The sequence below is a fragment of the Balaenoptera ricei genome, chromosome 2 (genome assembly GCF_028023285.1).
Source record: "Balaenoptera ricei isolate mBalRic1 chromosome 2, mBalRic1.hap2, whole genome shotgun sequence".
NCBI lineage: Eukaryota > Metazoa > Chordata > Mammalia > Artiodactyla > Balaenopteridae > Balaenoptera > Balaenoptera ricei.
Window position 1 is genome coordinate 153,909,048 of NC_082640.1, and position 18,698 is coordinate 153,927,745.

The window sequence follows — 18,698 nt, forward strand, 5'->3', positions numbered from 1 at the left end:
GCTTAATATTCAAAAATAAAGAGATAAAATAATTTTAAAAAATCCCCTGACCTCCTCTCTGATCTGGTGGTCAGCACATCTGTGGGCTGCGTCTCCTACTATGCCCAGGGCACTGTGGGTTTGCCTTTTGTTTGTTGATAGTAACTGTCATTTATTGAGTGCTTCCTGTGTGCCAGGCATTTGTAATACCTCCTTTAATTCTCAAAAAAATCTGACATAGTGTGGTCTATGAAATTGCCATTTTCGAAGGTCAAAAAATGGTTAAATGTTGACAGTTTCATATGGTTCCACCTAATATTATGGCTCTCCTTTTCAAATATTATTGCCCTCAATTTCAAATAGGCTCAGAGAAGTTAAGCAAATGGTCAAAGGTCACGAAGGTCACAGGATTAATTCGTGCTTGAGCCAGTATTCAAACCCAGGTCTCTTTGGTGCCAGAACTCAGGATCTTACGTACTACACTCTGCCGTTTCTCTTCATTGGCTTTGTCTTCGTGGTTCTCTTAGCCCCTTTTGGTATTTAGATCCCAGAAGGCTTGAACATGTTCACCTTTTCCTCTCTCTCCCAACATTGTGAAATGTGATGCTTACTCAGCACCCAAAAGAGGTTAAATGCATGTTGTTGGCTTGATCACATGACAGTGAGAGATGGAGGGAGTTGTGCCCCTGTGTCCACTCACCCTCCCACCGGCTCCAACCCCAGAAAGGGGGCGCGGAGCTCTTACTTGCCCACCGTTGGGCACATGGTTAGCCTCATCTGTGGAGCACTTTCCAAGTGGGAATGACAAAAGGTGCTCGCGCTCAGAGAGTGAGCCACAGTGAGGTGACAGAGGAGAGCCTAGTGGAAACTGTACCCAGAACAGAGTCCCTGTTACCTTCTGATGCCTCCTGCAGTGACCTCTGACCTCTTTCTTTTAGGCGCTTGTGCTGATTGGCCCTCTTTGCAGGAAAGTCCCAGGATATTCAGACTGTAGACCTGAGCCTCACAAGCCACAGGATCTTTGCTCATCTTCATGTGCCCAACCTCACACATAGGAATCACTTAACAAAAGTCGGTTAAATTAAATTTAATTTTAGCATTTTGTCGATTTCTGGTCAAATCCCTAAACTTGCCAGACCTATCCCAGTTCAAGTTTGCGTTTTCTCTGAGACAGGCTAGAGTCTGAAGTTACCTAACAACGTCCTGTGCCCTCTTTTCACCACAGTCCTACCCGCAGCCCCTGCCTCTTGAGGCATATCTCTGCTGACTTCTGTGGCCGTGTCAGTCCAGGGTGCTGGAGGGCTTAGGGAGTTCCAAAGTAGGTGCCAAGGCCATGGCAACCGTTTGACTCTTGCCTGCCAAGCAGTTTAGCACGCTGGGCACTAGTGGGGATCAAGAGAACTGGCTTTCACAAGAGTGGCTATGAGTTGGTGATCATTAGCTGGCTGGAGGGCACAGGGGGATTTATTGTACTGTTCTCCCTACTTATGTATGTTTGAAGCTTTCCAGAATAAAGCTTGAAACAAACCATTGAACTGGGGTTTGTTCCCAGTTCACATCCCTTATATCATTTCCTAATCTAACACAACACATTAATGCTATATGTGCATTAGGCTAGCCTGGTAGCATAAGACTCTACCACCGCTACGGAAGCATCTTCATGGAAAGAGGACAGTTTTAGATGTTGGGAGATCAGGATTCTTGGCCCAGCTCTGATACTACTTGGCTGTGTCTCTAAGCAAGCCACAGATGTGATGAGTTTTCTTATCTGTTTAGTGTGAATTATATCACTTGTCCTCCATCTCAGGGATATCGAGAGGGTAATGAGAGAAATAACACCTGATAAAGCAATGCTTTGAAGAGTCAAGGACCATTCTGCAAGTTCTTTCTGCTTATCCTTGTGCATCTTTATGGGAGGTACAAGTACAAGGTGACTTAGCAGTTGAGGTTCATCTTACTGGTACCTTCCCTTAACATCCTGTGTTATATAGCCGCAGCTCTGGCCACCTGCTTCTGTCAGAAGAGCCTCTGGGCCTTGGCTTGGCAGCAGGCACCTTGCTCCAGATCCGTTTAGAAACCTTTTAGCTCTCTTCGCGTGCCGAGACAAGCCTCACAAGAGTGCCAGCTCCCTCGCCAGCATCCCCAAGGCAGGGAGAGAATTAAGCAGAGCACTTGATGGGTTCAAAACCTTGATGTCATGAAGATGCTGGATTGGGGAAAGTGCTCCCTACAGACTAGGTATAATCTCAGGTGTCACAGCAAGGCAGAGACCAATGACATATCTTATTTCCAAAGTCCCTGGAGATTTTGATAATTTGGGTTTCCACTCTCCCAGTGGAATCTGAGCTGCAGTTTTGACAATAAGAGGGAATTAACATTCACCAAACTTTTTTTAAACAACACTAAAGGATTGAGTTTCCCCTGCCCTTTGGTTTTACTTGGGTGCTTTTACTGCTAATTCTTAGCCCTGGGCTAGGTTGCAAGACTCCAAGGTCCTACCTTCAGATCTGCCACTTTTTTTTTTTTTTTTAATTATGCAGGGAAAGTAAAATCCCCTTAAAGGACAAAGAAAACCAAACATGAAGCCTGCGGGCCTTCTGTGGAGGCCCCACAAGGTTCTGTTGTGTCTTTTCAGCTGTGATCTTAGCTCAGAGAAGGTCATGTTTTGTTTTCGTCTTTTGTCTTCCTGCCCGTTCCAGTTGGTCCCAGTCTTTTGAGGTGGGGATTGCTGGGAGGTCACAATGTCGGATTGTTTGGGATGACAGTTCCGGGAGAGCAGGGCTGACTGAGGTCATGTGTCCAGTGTTCTGAGCAGCCCAGAACCGAAAGACTCCATCACCTGACCCGTCAGTGGTTTAATTGTTGGGCCTTTCTCTACGGGTCCACTGACCCTGTTTTTTAAACAAAAAGTCAGGACACATGATAAATGTCTGTGCTTATGGAGGTTAAAGCGTCAGAATATTTGAGACCAGGGTACCCTGGGAAATCTGGGGTATAGGTTCGCCTTAGTGCCAAGGATCCTGAGAGACCCTATAAAATATTTCATTCTTAAGAGTCCACCCCACTCATTGTGAAATCAACATTGTTTGCAGTTTTTGGATGGGTAAGGAGCACAGTAGCTAAAAACAGGCATTTTGGAATGAGAATCCCAGCCCTACTACTTACCAGCTACAGAACTCTCTGTTCCTGAGAGTGTGGACTAGTGCCCACTCCTTGTCTCATGGGTTCTCATGAAAATGAAAGAGGCCACACGTGCCTGGCATATAGTAAGGACTCAATAAATAATAGCTGTTTGTTGCGTATAATGGGAGAATGATATTGTAAAAGTCAGATGTGGGGTGGGAAGCAATATTGGTGGTTAACCTATCAAGGACAGGCTCACTGATGCTCCAGGGTAATTTTAGTGACATACAGGAGGTGGCTGGGTTTTCTGAAGCCATGTGGCTCCTGAAGAAGGGAAAGGAGATTTTTTTTAAATGGCAATTTTTTTTAACCTTTCTTTTTTTTTTATTCAAGTATAGTTGATTTACGATGTTGTGCTGATTTCTTCTGTACAGCAAAGTGACTCAGTTATACATACATATACATTCTTTTTTTTACATTCTTTTCCATTATGGTTTATCCCAGGATATTGGATATAGTTCCCTGTGCTATACAGTAGGACCTTGTTGTATATCCATTCTAAATGTAATAGTTTGCCTCTACTAACCCCAAACTGCCAGTCCATCCCTCCCTCCCTCCCCCCTGGCAACCACAAGTCTGTTCTCTAATGACAAATTTTTATTATGGGAAATTCTAGGCATATACTCAAGTAGAGAGACCAGTATACACATCACCCAGCTTCAAAAATTATCAACATTTTGACAAATCTTATTGCATGTATCTCCCTCCACCCCAGCTCCTCACCTCCTATGGTGAAGTTTTAAAGCAAACCCGAGGCATTATATCATTTCACCTGTAAGCCATATGTATCTCTAACAGGTGACATTAAAAAATACTATCAAGACTCTCTGCTTCCACTGCAGAGGGCACGGGTTTGATTCCTGGTTGGGAAACTAAGATGCCACATGCTGCATGGAGCAGCCAAAAAAATAAAACTTAAAAAAATTAAAAATAATAAATAATAGGGACTTCCCTGGCGGTCCAGTGGTTAAGACTCCATGCTCCCAATGCAGGGGGCATGGGTTCGATCCCTGGTTGGGGAACTAAGATTCTGTATGCCCCATGGTGTGGCCAAAAAAAAAATTTTTTTAATAAATAAATAAAAATTAAAAATATATTATCAATCTAGAAAATTAACAATCATTCTTTAAAATCACCTGATAGTAGGGAGACCATATGTCATGGTTTGGGACAGACCAAATTTATACTTGTTGCCAAACATAATTATTAATAGCACCCTGGAAGGGGGATTTAAAAAGTCCTGGTGGTGGATGTGTCTCCCAGCCCTTCTCTGCTTTGTGCCCTCTCTGCGCCTGTATCTCCCTTCTCATACACACTCATACATCCTTCTTCATTTTCTCATCCCCAACCCAGGTTTTTTTTCTCTAAAATATGTTCAGGAGACATCTGGGTAAATTCCCCTGCCTGGAAATATTATAGGTGTCTCCTTGGCTTGTTCTGAATTTGTCTAAAGTGTTTTCCAAAGACTTGTGGTTTTCTCCAGAGGCTACAGCAAAATATCTACCAATTTTCTGGTTTGCATTTTATAACTTAAATGAAAGAGTGAGAATCCGTTCCAAAACAGGATGATTTGATGACAATATATGAAATCCCAACTAAATAGAAAGTTGTCAAGGAAATTTGAAACATTACATTTTCGTTCCATTTTTCCCCATCTAAAATCTATATAGTTGTAAAGAATCAGTACTCAACTGGGAACCAGGGTTCCGCCTCCAGTTAGCCACGTGATCATGGATGAATCTGTAACCCACTTTAAGCCTTCCCTAAACACCCTCCCCCCAGCATAGTCCCCTCCATTTCTCTGCTTCCATTTATCTGCATATTGATTAGCAATTGTGACTACATTGTAATTTTGCAATTAGACTTTACTAAGAGTTCTTCAAAAAGACAAGGGGACCTCTCTCATTTCCCTTTGCATCTCCAGTGCCTAGAACAGTGTCTGGCACATAGAGGTTTGTTGAATGAATAAATTTTTGTTAAATGGATAGTTGAATGAAAAACAAATGAGCCCTACTTTTCACTTCTGTAACAATGAGACTAGGTTTCTCCTTGCAGTTTCTCGGGTTTTGTGATTTCCTGAGGTTGCGCAGCTACCTTCTGATGGAGCGGGACATGCTGAGCTCAGAGAGCTGGCCATGGGACAAAGGGAGAGCCAGGCTCACTTCCCTTCCCCCGCCCTGTTTCCTCTGTCCTCCTTTGGTCTCCTCCTCCTTTCCTCAGAGAACTCTTCCTCACACACTTACTTATCTTTTCCCCTCTCTGTGTGCTGGCCCTCAGGGCTCCCTGGAATCTCCAGAAGTTGCTTCCATCATGGCAGAACTCAAGGTGGAGACCCGGACCAGTGTAGACTGGCAGAAGCGCTGCCTGGCCCTGGAAAGCCAGCTTTTCCGGTTCCGCCTGCAGGCCAGCAAGATAAGGGAGCTGTTGGCCGACAAGGTGAGTCCTGGAGAGCAGGCAGCCTCTAACGTCCCTGCAGAGGTCACTGTCAGAGAGGGAGAGTTGGGGAAAGCCAACTTTCTTTTTTTTTTTCTGAGCGGTTTGATTGATTGGTTGATAGATTGAAATATATTTGACATATTGTGTAATTCAAGGCGTACATGTTAATTTGATCCATTTACATATTTTAATGATTGCCATTATAGCAGTAATTAGCATGTCTATCATATTCCATAATTATCATTTCTTTTTAGTGGTTGGAATAATTAAGTTCCAGTCTCTTAGCAAGTTTGATGATTATAGTACAATATTGTCTGTATTCACTATACTGTGCATTAGAGCTCCAGGGCTTATTTATTCTCTGTTGCAGGAAGGTGAACTTTTAATAAGGTGCTTTCCATTCTTCTAAGGTGAAACCCAAGGTAGTTTGTTTTTTCAAAGACCAAATTCTAAGCAGTTGACTAATCTGTCATCTTGCATCCTCTCCTGCTCTGCTTCTCCATATGACACACCAAAGAAATGATACAGATCTTCATGGTCGTGCATCATCTCTTGAGTCACGTGTATCTACAGTGGAGGTTCTATTAGTCCCCTAACATTTCTTCCTCAATGTGGGGAAGGAAGATATTTTAGGAGAGAAGAATGGATATCCCCACCTTGCTGCTCACCCTCTATTAAGATTATGAGCTGTGGAAGGCAGGCTGGTTTCTGGTGACAATGATACAGACCTTGGAGCCAGACCTGTCTGGCTCTGCCACTTCCTAGCTACGTGACAGTGGGCAAGTCCCTTCACTTCTCAGGCAGGGACACAAATGTCTACCTTTCGGAATTATTTTGAGAATTGTATCAGATGACATATATAAAGGTTCTGGCATAGAATGGGTCTTAAATGGGAACAGTTATTATCTTTACAGGTTTGGGTGGGCTGGGCTGGGAAACTGACCATTATTCATAATGTTTCCATGGGAAGATACATTCTAAACGGCTATTTTCTGAGGCCTTTTGGAGCATAACCCATCTAGAAAGTGACAACCTACACTAAAATATATATATCTTAATTGAATCAACCATTCTGTCTATAGTTTTGTTTACAGTAGCCATCTTCTAGTAAACCCTTCGTTCCTAGTACAAAAGTAAAATTCAGTCCACCTCTAAGTAATGTCAAAGTCTTGATGAACAAAGCCTGCATAAATGACCTGTTTTCTTGACAACCCCACAACCTGGAGTCCAGGAAGACAAGTCATTGACGTCACCTCTGCCCTTCCACTGCTGAGGGGAGTGGCCCTGGACTAGCTTGGACTAGAATTCATGAACCTTGGGTGTGTTGGCATTACTGTCTCCTAGTTCAGGCTTTGCAGAATGGAGACCGGCAGGGTTCCTTTGGGTGTGGTTCAGGTACTGCTAGTAGAATTCAGCCACCTCGGGGAAAGGGAAATAAACCTGAGACAGTGGTGTGGTCCTGGGACCCCCTATGCCAGAAAGCTAGAGTGCTGGTTAACCATGTACGTTCCTGGGCCCTACCCCCGTCCTCCTGATCCAAGTCTCGTGCTGCTAATTATCTGTCTGTTTCAGAAGCGCCCAGAAGTTGGTTTTGTATACTATCAAATTTGAGAACTTTGTCTTGTATATGGAATTGGAGGTGTGCGAGGGAAGGAAGGGATAAGAAGGGATTGATTCAGCCAGCTGGTCTAAAGCACATCTCAGAGCCAGGAGACTTCTGTTTCTAGTAAAAACCTAAAAATGACCACCATGAGACCCCTACTAATACTAGATTAAATATTTAAAATATCCTTCTAAGTGCAGAGCTGTGTAGTAAAAAAATAAGAGGAATCCTCAGGGGGCAAAATGAAGAGGAAAAACCAGAGTGGAACTCACAACTGGCAGCTGAGTTGGGACGGGTGAGTGTGACCTCCCTTTAGTAACGAAACTTTCAAGGTCGAGTTTTAACATCTGTGGAGACAGAGATGAGGTCTGGCCAGTTGGAGGCTGGAGCTGAAACTGAAACTTCCAGGTGAAGTCAGGACTGTCAAAGGAGTTTACACGAAATAAAAAGGTGGACAAGGAGAAGAAAATCATCCACCAGCACAGGGAGACGACAGAACAGCTTCTCATACTTAGCCAAGGCTCTGGGCAGAAAAAAGAAAAATAAAGAAAATGAAAATTGTTCCCCGAGAGCCTGACGATGTTAGTGGTTTAACAGTAGAATTTATACTATCTGTGTGGATTAGGAACCTGAAGTTCTGGGCCAGTGATACCCCCAGAGACCTTGTAGAAGCAGACATAGAACCTCTCCTGGAGGAACAAGACCTCAGCCCTGATTACACAGGATCCCCACAGGGAAAAAAAAAAGTCCTTAGTGAAGATGAATATATGATCCACAATGACTAAATACTTGGGAGAATAACCCACAGTGAGTGAGAGTCTACATATGCAACAAACAACTGGACTCGATCACCACAAGAACTTCTAATAATAGAACTGTTGGCAACACACTAAATCAATGAGTTCAGAACTATTGAAAGGAATTCCCTGGCGAGCCAGCGGTTAGGACTCTGTGCTTTCACTGCCGAGGGCCTGGGTTCAATCCCTGTCGGGGAACTAAGATCCTGCAAGCCGTGTGGTATGCCCCACCCCACCAAAAAAATCTATTGAAGACATAATAAAGTAATTGAAAATATAAGACAAGAACAAGACACCATCCAAAAAGATGAGAAAAAGAACCAAAGAGAACTGCCAGAAATGAAAAATGTTTGCAATGAAATTAAATGTTCAGTGGATAGATTAATATCAGATTAGGCACCACGTGAGACAGACTTCACGAACAGAAAGATAGACCTGAGGGCAGCATAGAGAGATGAAGACACAGGTTGAGATGTGGTTGCCAGAATGACAGGATCCTTATGGAGATTCCAGAAGTGGAGAAGAAAGTGAAAGAGAGGCATGATTCAAAGAGATAATGGCTTTAAAGTTTCCAAACTTGGTGAAAGACTTAAAGCCTCAGATTTAGGAAGCAGGATAAGACCAAGCAGTATATATGTTTAAAAAATCCATTCCTTTTCATGTAACATTCCAGACATAAGCAATCCAGCTCTGGGGGGAGGTCTGCTACATGTTTGAAGGTAGTTCACCCTCATGTCCACATTCCAACTCCTTCCCTTTGATAGCATGGGCCAAAAGTTGCCTTCATTCCTTCTACTCACATCCCATTGGCCACTTATTCATGTGGTTATACCAGGCTGCAGGAAAGATTGGAAAGTGTAGTCTTTATTATGGATAACGATATGCTCTGTTAAAAGTCAGAGGTCGTATGAAAGAGAAGTGGAGAACAGAACGTGGGGAACAAATAGCAGTCTTTAAGTCTAGATTTTAAGTCTAGAATAATAGAAATAACAAATAGAAATAGAGCATATAACTTTCAAATCAGGAGAGCAGCTACTGGAAATGGAATTAAGTCTATTAAATCCAGGTGAGGAAGAGAGAAAGGAGTATAGAAAAAAAGTAGTAAATACAAAGCACAAAATGCAGTGGTAGCAATAAATCCAAACACAACATTTTAAACCAACTATACTTCAATTTAAAAAAAAAAAAGAAAGAATCCAAATATATTGGTCATAAATAGACCTATACAAGAATGTCCTTTACAGCAATGATGCATGAAAAATTAGAAATACACTAAATGTCTATCAACGGGGGATAGATAACCATGTTGAGTGTATTTGTACAATGGAATACTACATTGCAGTTAAAAATGAGTCAAGTAAAGCTACATGTATAGGATCAATAAATCTCAAAAACCAACATTGAACAAAACAGATCAGAAGGATATATATATAGAACAATACAGTTTATATAAAGTTTTAAAACCTGCACAAAACAGTACTCTCTGTTGTTTAGGGGTGTATACAAATGAGGTAAAAATGTAAACACAGCCAAGCATAGGGTAAGTACACTTGGAAGGAGAGGGGTAACATTGGAGAGAGGTACACTGGAGGCTTCAACTGTCTGTTGTGGTCCATTTCTTAGAAACAGGAGAAGCAGAGATGACAAAAATTAAGATTTGACCAAGATGAATGGTGGATACATGTTTTAAAAAAATTATTCTCTGCATGTTTCTGTTGGCCTGAAATATTTCATGATAGAAAAATGTTTTTAAATGCCTTCCTCCTCTATTCCCCAGGGGCCTCAAACACATTATAAACAAACACCTTCTTCCACAGCCCCTTGGGTCTGGGTAGGTTGAACTTCTATAATATCGGCCCCTTCTTTTCTTCCAGACTGTGTTTGCTCACCATCAAAGTAACCAGAATGCCCTCCCATAACAATGTTGGGGGCTCAGAGTGTGACTTGGGTAAAGAAAGGAGAAGTGTATAGACACAGGGCAGAAGAGCCTGGCGGTGTGGGAGGGGAGAGAAAGAAATCTTGACTAGGAATCATGGGCTGGGAGACTTAAGTAGGGAAGAGGGCTGGCACATTAGCCCGACACCGGACCTCTTGGCAGGAAACCTTAAGGCCGTAAACACCATGTTGCTCAATGTCAGGGCTGTGCCTGTCACCTGCTGTCATCCCCAAAACAATAGGCCAGGTTCAACAATTCATTAGAGGTTTTCCCCAATATGTCAAGGTAACTTTCAGGTCACAGGAAGAGATGACCCAGGTTTCTCAGGAGAGCTCCTGCCGGGGCCGGGCCCTGTTGCTGCTCCCAGAACTTACTTGTTAGTCATCATCAGTACCCACCTGCACCCAGGTGAGCCAGGTCAGCTGGGTCCCTCTGGCCAGCCCCCTCCCTCGCCTGCCCCCTCCACCTCTTCCGTTCCGCACAGCCCGCCCGGCCGCCCGTGGAGATGGCATTGCCTGGATGACGGACGGCCACTCACTCGCTGCAGGCGGTCGTACAGGGCAGGCCAAGCCTGTGTGTTTCCCAGGGGCCCGGCCCTGCCTGGGATCAGATACTGCGCACTGGCTGCTAAGGCTTGGTAGCAAGCCCTCCTCCTTCCCCACCGCACAGTCTGCTTGTACCTGACTCCCTCTTGCAGAATTGCCATTCGAGACAGGATAATCCCTCACCTAAGGGTGAGAGAGAGCAGGAAGGGCGAGGAGAGGAGGCAGCCCTAGACCTTGCTTCCGCTGGGACACCTCTCACAGTCTGACATGCCCTTGCCCGGGCTGCCCATTCCGAAGCCAGGTGAGCTGTGGGTCACTTTCCATCCAGCACAGAAGTTGAGGGAATGGCTCATGTCTTAGAGTTCACATCTTGTCTGCTCTTGGGAGCCGTTTCCCCAGCGCTCTTCTTGGTTGAAGAAGTCACAGAGGTAGTCAGATCAATCTAAAAACTGATGCTGTTCTAAGAGCTGGATATTAAAAGTCCCTTGGACTTTGTTCATTCTTGCTAAACTTGTGCCTCAGTTTTCCCATCAGAAAAGTGGGAGTATACTGTCTATCCTCAAAAGAGCTTTGTATCATGATGAATACATGACATCAATATTAGGACTAAAACAAGTTAAAACTTTTTGATTTATTTACTCCCTCTCTGCTTCCAAAAGGGATTTGAGTGGCTCTATTAAAGAGGAGACATTATGTAATAAAACATCCGTCATTTTTGAGCTTGAATATTTTTCACTGAGGCACCTCTTCCCAAGGCCTGTTCCGGTGGGACTGTGTGCACTTCCTCTTTTTCTAGAATCCCTTACTAGTCTCTCCAACCAATGTTTTGAAATACAGTAACTCAGTTTTATATTTATATACCAAAAATTTGTACTTCAGGACCTTTTTTTTTTTTTTTTGAATGTATAAATGGTTCAGTTCAGTCCCTTAAACAAAGGAACAATGACTATTGCTCCTCCCCGCTCTGACCACAGATTATACAGAGGCGGTGATTCAGTTTAGACACCAGCTTCACAACGTGCTGATAGAACACAAGGCCCGGAAAAACATATCCTTAAATACCTCAGAATTTGTGAAAAGTCCGGGTACTATAAAAGGAGAATACTAGGGCTGTCATGACTAGTTGGAAATAAAATCTGCATAAAGTCATCACAGAATCAGCCTTAGCAGACCTCCTTGCTGACGGATCTGATTTGCTTTGGGAGTAGATGCCTTCTAGAACTTTTATTCACTGTGTATAAGTGCGTACGTGCGTGCGTGTAGAGAAAATTTTATTCTCCTAACCCCCGTTTTTAATAAGGCCCTCTATAGTATTTCTCAGGAACCATAGTCTTGCTAGAGCTTTGTACTCCTGTAAAGCCATTCGAGAAGAGTCCTGTGCCGATGGGGGCTCTGCCCCGGGATGCTTGCTTTGTGTTCGGCGGCCAATCTAGTGTTTTTCAGAGTGTGGTCTGTAGACCACCTGCATCAGGATCACCTGGGATTTTCTTTTCAAGCACATTCCTGGGTCCATGCCTCAGACCTGCTAAATGAAAACCTCTATAGTCAAGGCCCAGGAATCTGTAACAAGCTCCATGTGGATCCTTATGCCCCTGAGGGTGTGAAATCTACTGCCACGAACTCTTGCCCTGGCCATGTCCCTGGGCCCATTCACCTGTCCTTCTAGTGGACGCCTTGAGCCCTTTGAGCCTCAGAGGGGGTTCTGGGTCGGGGGGTGGGGAGCAGTGGACCCACAGACAAGACTTGGAGTCCTTTCTTTCCTGCCTCTTCTGCATTCAGACAGCAGGGCGGCCCCCCAGTTTTGTCTTGGGAATGAGCATATGATTTCAATTGAACAAAAGATTTGATACTAAAAAAACAAAATGTTGAGAATCATTGTCTTTGATTACAACAGAGTTGGAACCATTTAACAGCTAAAACTGGGGGTTGCAGTCTCAAAGGCTTGCAGGTAACTAAACTTACATGAGTGAGGATTCGGGGCAGTGTGCTACAGCTTGAGGAGGAAGCCAGGTATTGCCATGAGAAAAGGTAGTCGTAGCGTGTCCAGATCTCCTGAGTTTTCAGGAGAAGCTGGAAATCGGGGATTGCATGTGGAATCTGGGTTTCTATGGGATGTGAGATTTGGATGTGAGGGGCACGGTGGCTAAGAGTATAATAGACTCCGGAGCCAGTCCTCCTGAGTTTGAATCCTGGCTCCGCCTCCTAGCTGTGTGACGTTAGGCAAGTTACCTAACCCCTCTGCGTCAGTTTCCTTATCTGTACAACAGGGATAATAATAGGACCTGCCTTCTAGGATTGGGATGAAGATTAAATGAGTTGATACTCGTAAAGTGCTTTAACCAGTGCTGGACACATAGCAGATGCCCGCAACACCGTAGGTCTTACATAATGCTCTGTAGGCTAATAGTTGGCAACCTCTGACTTAAAGCCATTCTTTCTGTAGATGGATCATAAGTAGGGTGGCCGGGTAATTTATCATCTAAACCGGGACACTTTGGAGAGAGAAAAGAAGGCTCTATTACTAATTATTCTGGATGACAGGTGACCACTGGACTGTCCCAGGCAAGCTGACCCTGGTCCTAAGTGCCATCTTTGTATATGAAAATCCAACAAGTGACTTATAGCTGCGAACTGCTCAGTAAGTGCCAAGTTGTGCACGTGAGCTTGGCATGAGGCATCTCCTGTGACCTTCACGGCAGTCCTAGGAGGTGGATACTAGGAGGTGATGAGGAAACTAAGGCAAAGAGAGGTTAAGAATGTATCTAAAGCCACACTGTGGTGGAGCCAGTCGGGCTCCAGAGCCTTAGGCTTACCTGTACCATTCTCTCCAGCCAGTGCAAAGCAGTGGTAAGAATATTGAACCCTTTTCAGAGGGATAGCTGAGACCCAGCCTGGCGTGGCTCTGGGCTCAGACCACCACTCAGCACGCAGGTCTGTGCTGGGAGCGCAAGAGGGTGTCTGCTGCCTTTGGGGCCAGTATTTCACAGCGTCACCGAGTGTAACAAGGAGCTGTGGACATGGTGATTAAATACCAGGTTGGTGCCCAGTGCATTTCATCAGGTCGCTGCAGCCTGTTCTAGGGTGGCTTATGAGTCTTGGGTTAAGTCGCACTGGTGAAAGTAGATCCTGCCTAAAAGTCAGCTGCCCAAACCTGACACCGCCTTGGCTGGTGTGTCAGCCAGACCCACAAACTAAAAGGATAGCTGAGGACACGGTCCTAGGGAACCCTCTGAAAGGAGAAACAGAACCCAAATAAGGGAGGCCCGCGAGTAGCTCAGTTTTTCAGAGGTCCAGGTGTGGCCCTCTAAGTGAGCATAAGGAATGATCTGCCATCATGAGAAGTGTTGATGCTGGGGTTAAAAGAAGAGTTTGAAAACTCCAAACATGATATTCCGGCATAGACACCCCTGAGAGTGTTCCAGTCGCAATGAAGAAAATGTGTTTTCATAAAAACAGAGGGAAACATGATGTTAAAGATACTCTCTTCAAACAAGGATGGCAGGATGTTGGTAATTGTTGGAGCACAGTGATGGATACATAGATGGTCATTGTACTCTTCTCTTTTAAAAAAATTTCCAGATGTTCCAAATAGTTTTAATGTTCAGAAATTCACTTTAGAGAAAAGAGAATACTCCAGCATAAAGGTGAATACAGAACGCTTTGAGTCTCGAGTGTCCTTGCCCGGAAGATAAGAATGGCTGGAGGGTCGGCAGCAGAGAGGACCAGGTGTCTGTTGGGCCAAGACTAGGAGGAGACCCTAGGCTCCGAGGGGCGCCTTCCTTTCCATCTGCTTCGGTGATAGCATACCTTAAAATATGTCTAATATTAAAATCTTGGGGAGGTAAAATACTCACCATGCTGTCAATGACAGAGTGATTTCTGCCTCTGACCAGTGTTATTGACCACTCTTGACCCAAATGGAAATGCCCAAGTGGGAGGTAGGACTCAAATACATTCTATTCATCCCTCTACCTTGGTTTCTCCACCTGTAAAGTCACAAATATGAATGATCATTTCCTATGGAAATCATATGTGTTCTGAGCTACAGAGCAGATGTCAGATCTAAATGAAGGTTATTCTCTAACAAGGACCTACTGTATAGCACAGGGAACTCTGCGCAATGTTATGTGGCAGCCTGGATGGGAGGGGAGTTTGGGGGAGAACAGATACATGTGTATGTACGGCTGAGTTGCTTTGCTGTGCACCTGCAACTATCACAACATTGTTAATCGGCTCTACCCCAATATAAAATAAAAAGTTAAAAATAAGTAAATTAATGAAGGTTAATCTAGGAAACTTGTCAAGAATCCAAAGCCTTCCCATTCAGTATTTCATTGTATTCTTAAAAATTAAATGCTCCCAGTAATTGTATTAGTTAGGGGTGTTTCTGATGAGGGCAGAAACACCAGCTCTGGCCAGCTTAAGCAAACAGGGAATTTATTAGGAGGAGCCTGGGACATCTCAGAGAACTGAAGAACCTACCTAATAGTCATGACTTGGTAAAGTTTGTGCACGTTCTCTGGTGCAGCCCCTTGGCTCTCATCTCTGGCCTCTTAATCCCACATTTCAGATTCCTGGGGAGAGAGAACATGATTCGCTCCTGGGGGGAGAGAGTCGGGTCTGGTGCCGAGGGGGGAAGGGTTATACAGTACTAACCTGGTCATGGGTTAGGTGTCAACCACTCCCCCCAGCCCCGCCACCAAGTAGAATTTTTTTGTGTGCTAAGCAGCCACCCCTATAACCATAATATTGGTTTATTCTATGCTGTTACCTCCCCCATAGCTACAAAGGGCCAAGGACTGTGTGATCTTGGAAGGGCCATCTGGCTGCAATTGATGCCTGAGTCTGGCCAGAACCAACCCACTCTCTCAGGCTTGAGTCAAGAGGTTCCATCATGATTATTGAACACAGGAGAGGAAGGAAAGAAGAGATGCAAACATCCTCGGCCTGAGCACAGGAATGCCTGTCAAAGATGGTCCTGTCTATTGGGAGCCCAGGGGGCATTTTTGTTGCATGGGTTGTAAATCTTGAGTTTTATTTGGGATCCTCAGTCCTTTCAAAGGGACTGTGTACTGAAAACATCTGTCTCTCCCCAACCCCAAGGAGGAAAAAAACGGATGAGGGCAGGTGGCCCTGAGAACAGAGTTTCCCCAGGTTCTCAAACCTGAACTGCTCCCGGGCAACCCTCCTTTCACTGTCCAGCACCAGACTGGAGGGCTCCGTCTCTTCCATCTTTTAATCAAGGAGGGAAAGCAGCATTTCAGCTGAGCAGATGAGAGGTTGGGAAAGAGAAAAAATTAATTGCTCAGTTCACTGGTAAATATCAAGCCAGGGTCCAGGCCAAAGGGAGAGGTTGAGTAGCCAGAGAAAAGGCCAAATCTGCAGAGATAAGGTGGGCGAGAGCTGGACTGGAGCTTGGGAAGCAAGGCCTGTCCAGCCTCACGGAGGACAAGGCTGGGAGGTTATGCCTCTAGTGTATTTTTCCTGCATACCTGTTGCCCTGGAGCAAGGCAGGGCGGGGAAGGAAGCAGTTGCCTGACTAGGCCGTGGCCCATGGCGTTTGGTAGGAGAATGGAATGTATGACTGTGCTCTGCTTCCGCAGGACTTTTGTGTGATGGTGTAAGGTTTTGGCAGTGCACTCTGAGCCCTGACCAGGGGGAGGGTGGGAGCTGAAATCCAGCTCACGCTCCACTCAACAGGCTGTGAGCTCACGAAGCTGCAGAGATGCCGTGTGGGCCATCGGCTGGTGAGCTGCTCCTTAGGCTTCACCTTAGATCTGGTCCCTGATAAGGCACCGGGTATAAGGACATTGGTCCCTTTTCTTGGGCCAGTTGACATAAGATTCCAGACTGGTAGCTAGATAGAATTTTTTTTAAATGTGCTTAAGATTAAAGAAATCAAATAAGGTGATACCCGTGAATGCCATTTGCAGTCAGAGGCATCCTTGAAAGAAGGGGAGGAAGTATTTGTCCCCAGCCAGGGAGCCATTCTGGGGTAGGAAGGAATATCCGACATGATGGGGGCTCACATGGGAGCACATTCCGTGCCAGGCACGTGGCAGGGCACTGCCTGCAGCCCAGTGCTGAGAGGAGAGAGGTCTGGGAGAAGAGCCTGAAAACAAGAGTGAGGGTGAGGATGCCTCAGGAAGAATGATGGTGCCCCCCTTCCCCGGGTGCCCTACACAGGGAGAGAGACCTAGGCTTTTCCTCGCCCAGCAGAGAGGACAGCAGCTCTAGGCTCTTCACCTGCCCAGGAAATTCAGGATAAGGGAGCCGAGGGCTGCCATGGCAATCTTTACCCTGACATCCTTGAGCCACTTGAGATGGGCAGTTTAAGCCCGGCCTGTGTGTAGCATCTGCACAATTCACATGCATTGCCTTGATGCCATGTTCGCAGTAGGGACACTGCACCTAGATCTCCCCTTCCTCTCTGGTTGAGCAGATGCAGGAGCTGGAGCAGAGGCTGCTGGAGGCAGAGCAGAGAGCGGAGGACGCGGAGACCCAGGTAACCGGGGAGGGGATGGCAGGAGCGTGCAGCGGAAATGACCACTGGCCTTTCCTGACCCTTTCCGTGGACACACATGGACACGTCACACCGATAAGCCTCTTACAGGGACGAGGAAAACCAGCGGTCATGTGTTAGACATTCTGAACAAATGAAGGTGCCTGGGGCTTTCTGTGGGCATGAAGGAATCTTTGGGTAAGGGTCAGTGCAGCGAGCAGGTGAGTGGCTTAGTCCAAATAGGCTAGGTTATGCTGAGTAACCAATGAAGTCGGACATGTCTGCAGTTTATCATATTTAGTTCTCACTCATGGTACCTCTCCATTGAGGGTTAGCCAGGGATTCTGCTTCGCACGGTGATTCAGGGATCCAAGGTAATGGAGCTCCCCATCTTCCAGCGGAACCAGCTAGAACATGCAGCCTCCTTGGTTGCCATGGCAGGGAAAGAGAGCTGGGTCCTTGTGCGCCAGCTCTTAAATACTTCAGCCCAGAAATGACTGAGTCATTCCACTCAGGCCCATTGGCTGCAGTGAATTCCATGGCCGTCTAACTCCAAGAGGGCTGGAACATATCGGGAAGTTCATGGACATTCAGTGAGCAGCATATGTCTCTGCCACAGTGAAGCTGGAGCATTTCCTCTCCAGGGCTGTTTGTCCTGCCCAACTTGTCCTTACTGAGGCCCCCAGAGTTAGATGGCCCTACACCCTGCTATTCCTTCCTTGTCAATTCCTTCTTTTGCCCAGATGAGGCTTAATAAGAGGTCATTGAATTAATTGGCCCCAACTGCCCTGGGTATGGGCTCTGCCTGAGAGTCACAGGTTGGGGCATCAGGAAGCATCCCATCCCATGTTGGAGGCCCTTTCACACACTGTACCCCAACCCTATGAGACGATTGGTACTTTTCAGGTGGGTGTGATGGAAGAGAAGGTGAAACTGTCCAATCTGAAGAATGTGGACTCAGCAGGCAGCCTGCACCGGAAGTACCAAGAATTGCTGAATGCCATGCAGGACAAAGACGAGCTCATCGGCCGGCTGGAGGCCCAGCTGGAGAAGCAGGTAAGTGCCAGTGCCCCCCTGCAGCACCTGCACCAGCTGCCCACGGCTCCTTGAGCAGAGTCCCTCTGCTTGGGCCGCCGGTGTGGGGACTCTCTCCCTCACGAGACTGTTCTTTCTCACGGAGGTGTATTGGAAGGTGCGTGAAGAGCCAGGCAGGGGATATGGTGGGAAAGGGACCTTGGAGGCTGACTCATCTGGGTTGAATCCCCCCTTTAGCACCAGTGAGCAACTTCCTTAAGTCGCTGATTCTCGTTTTACGCATCTGTAAAATAGGGGTTGTAGTACGTCATAGGGCTGTCGGCAGAATGAACTCAGGGAATCTGGGTACAGTATCAGACCTGAGGTTGGTGTTTGGTAAGGAGAGCTTTTCCTTTTCCACCCTGGTCTTGTGCCCTGCCAACCTATGGGACACGTAGTAGCAGAGCAGCACGGAGCTGGACCGTCAGCCTTGGTCAACTGCTCGGCCAGAGTTTCTCAATGAACCTGAGTAGACAGAGACCAAAGTTGCCACCTCCTCTGAAAAGCGCATAGGAGCCCAGGAGAGGCCTCTGCCCAGTATTCCAGCCACAGTCAGCATCTTTGTTCTGGAGAGAACATCTGGAACACCCCCCTGCCAGTCCCCTAGGTCCAGCTTCCCCTTCACGATCCCATTAACTTCATC

At 45.9% G+C, this 18,698-nt stretch overlaps 1 protein-coding gene across 2 annotated transcripts in view; it reads left to right on the top strand.

The window, feature by feature from the left end:
• Positions 1-18,698, top strand: part of PLEKHH1 (pleckstrin homology, MyTH4 and FERM domain containing H1) — a 51,652-nt gene that overhangs the window by 2,620 nt on the left and 30,334 nt on the right. For both annotated transcript variants that reach the window (XR_009500940.1, XM_059914481.1), the window contains exons 2-4: positions 5,440-5,598; positions 16,922-16,984; positions 17,888-18,037. Coding sequence is in view for 1 of the 2 variants with exons in the window: in XM_059914481.1 (XP_059770464.1) it covers positions 5,473-5,598; positions 16,922-16,984; positions 17,888-18,037 (339 nt within the window). In the remaining variant the exon portion in view is untranslated. The remainder of the gene's footprint in view (positions 1-5,439; positions 5,599-16,921; positions 16,985-17,887; positions 18,038-18,698) is intronic.